General features: G+C 34.8%; 1 protein-coding gene across 1 annotated transcript; it reads right to left on the bottom strand.

The window, feature by feature from the left end:
- Positions 1–347: 347 nt before the first annotated feature.
- Positions 348–1,568, bottom strand: LOC109592263 (eIF-2-alpha kinase GCN2-like). The gene is made up of 8 exons (XM_020007757.1): positions 1,440–1,568; positions 1,296–1,380; positions 1,107–1,228; positions 1,007–1,056; positions 818–958; positions 689–746; positions 520–636; positions 348–463 (listed from the first exon to the last, which is right to left on the bottom strand). The coding sequence occupies exons 1-8, from the start codon at positions 1,521–1,523 to the stop codon at positions 350–352; spliced, it is 771 nt and encodes a 256-aa protein (XP_019863316.1). The 5' UTR covers positions 1,524–1,568; the 3' UTR covers positions 348–349.
- Positions 1,569–1,747: the final 179 nt, after the last annotated feature.

The following is a 1,747-nucleotide window of genomic DNA, read 5'->3' as shown; positions in this document are numbered from 1 at the left end:
AATCACTCCAAATTTTTATTACATTTTCTAATAGATATTGATGTCCTTATGCTGTGTAGAAAGTTTGAGCTGATTCTGACTTGAATTTTTTGAGTTACGGCCATTTTAAGAAAATGCCAAAATTCTGAAAAATACCCAAGGCTATAGTCCATGGTTTTTTCCAAAAAATGGCTCCGAAATCACCCCAAATTTTTATTACATTTTCTGATACATATTGATGTCCTTATGCTGTGTAGCAAGTTTGAGCTAATTCCGACTTCAATTTTTCAAGTTACGACCATTTCAAAAATGTAGCAAATTTGCAGTAAGTTAATTTTTTGGTTAAAAGCTTTCACTGTTGCACGTCAATTCACCAAAATTTTACTCCACCATTTTTTCTAGCTACACTGCATAAACTCACTGCTAATGGGGACAGCTGGAGATTCAGTTTAGTCTTAAAATCCCATTCAATGTCAGCGTGTCTCTAATTAAAGAGCACCAAGCAGTAATTCATTATAATAAAGGTGGTTCATGACTCACGGATAATTTAAAAAGATAATTAATAATAATTAGCTGCTGCTCCTGAGGAACTGAACAATAGTTTAATATTTTATTAATGAGTGAGGTGTGGTTGATTCTAATATACACTTGATTAATCTGTCAATTAATAATAATAATAATAATAATAAATAAATCGATAATTAATTACTTGTAAATCTGACAGTATTTCTGTTACAATGGATATCAATTCGCATTCATAAATTAACCTGTAAATAAAGGACACACCCATTAATTAATACATGGCCACACCCACTAATTAATCAATATTCATACATACTTATTACTTCTTGCTGAGTGAGTGGGCGTAATAGTAGGTGTGGCAGTGGGTGGGGACACAATGTCAAATATAAATTGACGTCTTTCCTTTGGGTGTGTCCCTGGTAGCCGTGACAACTGATAACCTTTGAATAATTCATATCTATCAATTAATTAATTAATAATTAATAAAATACATGTACATGTATACCTCTTGAGGTAAGTGATATCGTGTTGCAAAACATAACGAGAAAATGACAACTGAAATAAATTAATAATTATTATTAATATTTATTTATTGCTGATCCTACCCAGTGATGCTGTGGTAATGTTATTATTTTTCCTGTTGATTCCAGCAGCTGGACTGTTCCCTCCAGTCCAACCAAGGACTCAGTCATTGGCTCAAGAAAAGGAACATTAACACACAAACCACCTGACAACAACAAACAAACAAACAAACAATCAATAATAACAACAACAACAACAACATGATGACTAACAGTGTTTATTGAATACTGATTCAGTCACATTCCACACAAACTGCTGTAATAGGAAATATGTAGGACTGAAGGAGGATTTATTGACCTATAGTGAGTGAATGAATCTTTATTACAGCTCTCAATATTAAGGTTCTCATGCCTCACCTTATCCAGGTCAAGGCTTGAATGCTCGGAGAAGAAAGACATTTCAAAAAGTTTTGAGTTCTCTTGAGAGAAGAGTTTCTCCATTAGCCTCTTGTACTGGGAGGAGTTGGGATTCTGTAGAGTGTGTTCAACAGCCTGAGGGAGGGAGAGAGGGAGGGAGGGAGGGGAAGGGAATACACATGTAGGTACATGTATAATTTAAATTATTGGTTACTTCTTGCAGCTGCTCCTCCTCGATCTGTCTTGGTACGTGTGAACTGTTCAATAACTGGGCACTGGTTGGTCTCTCAGCTGGACTATGGTTTAAT

This window comes from Amphimedon queenslandica, unplaced genomic scaffold (genome assembly GCF_000090795.2).
Source record: "Amphimedon queenslandica unplaced genomic scaffold, v1.1 AMPQUscaffold_5802_Cont22236, whole genome shotgun sequence".
Taxonomy (NCBI): Eukaryota; Metazoa; Porifera; class Demospongiae; order Haplosclerida; family Niphatidae; genus Amphimedon; species Amphimedon queenslandica.
The sequence above is the reverse complement of the archived record's forward strand: the minus strand, read 5'-3'. Positions and strand labels throughout refer to the sequence as shown.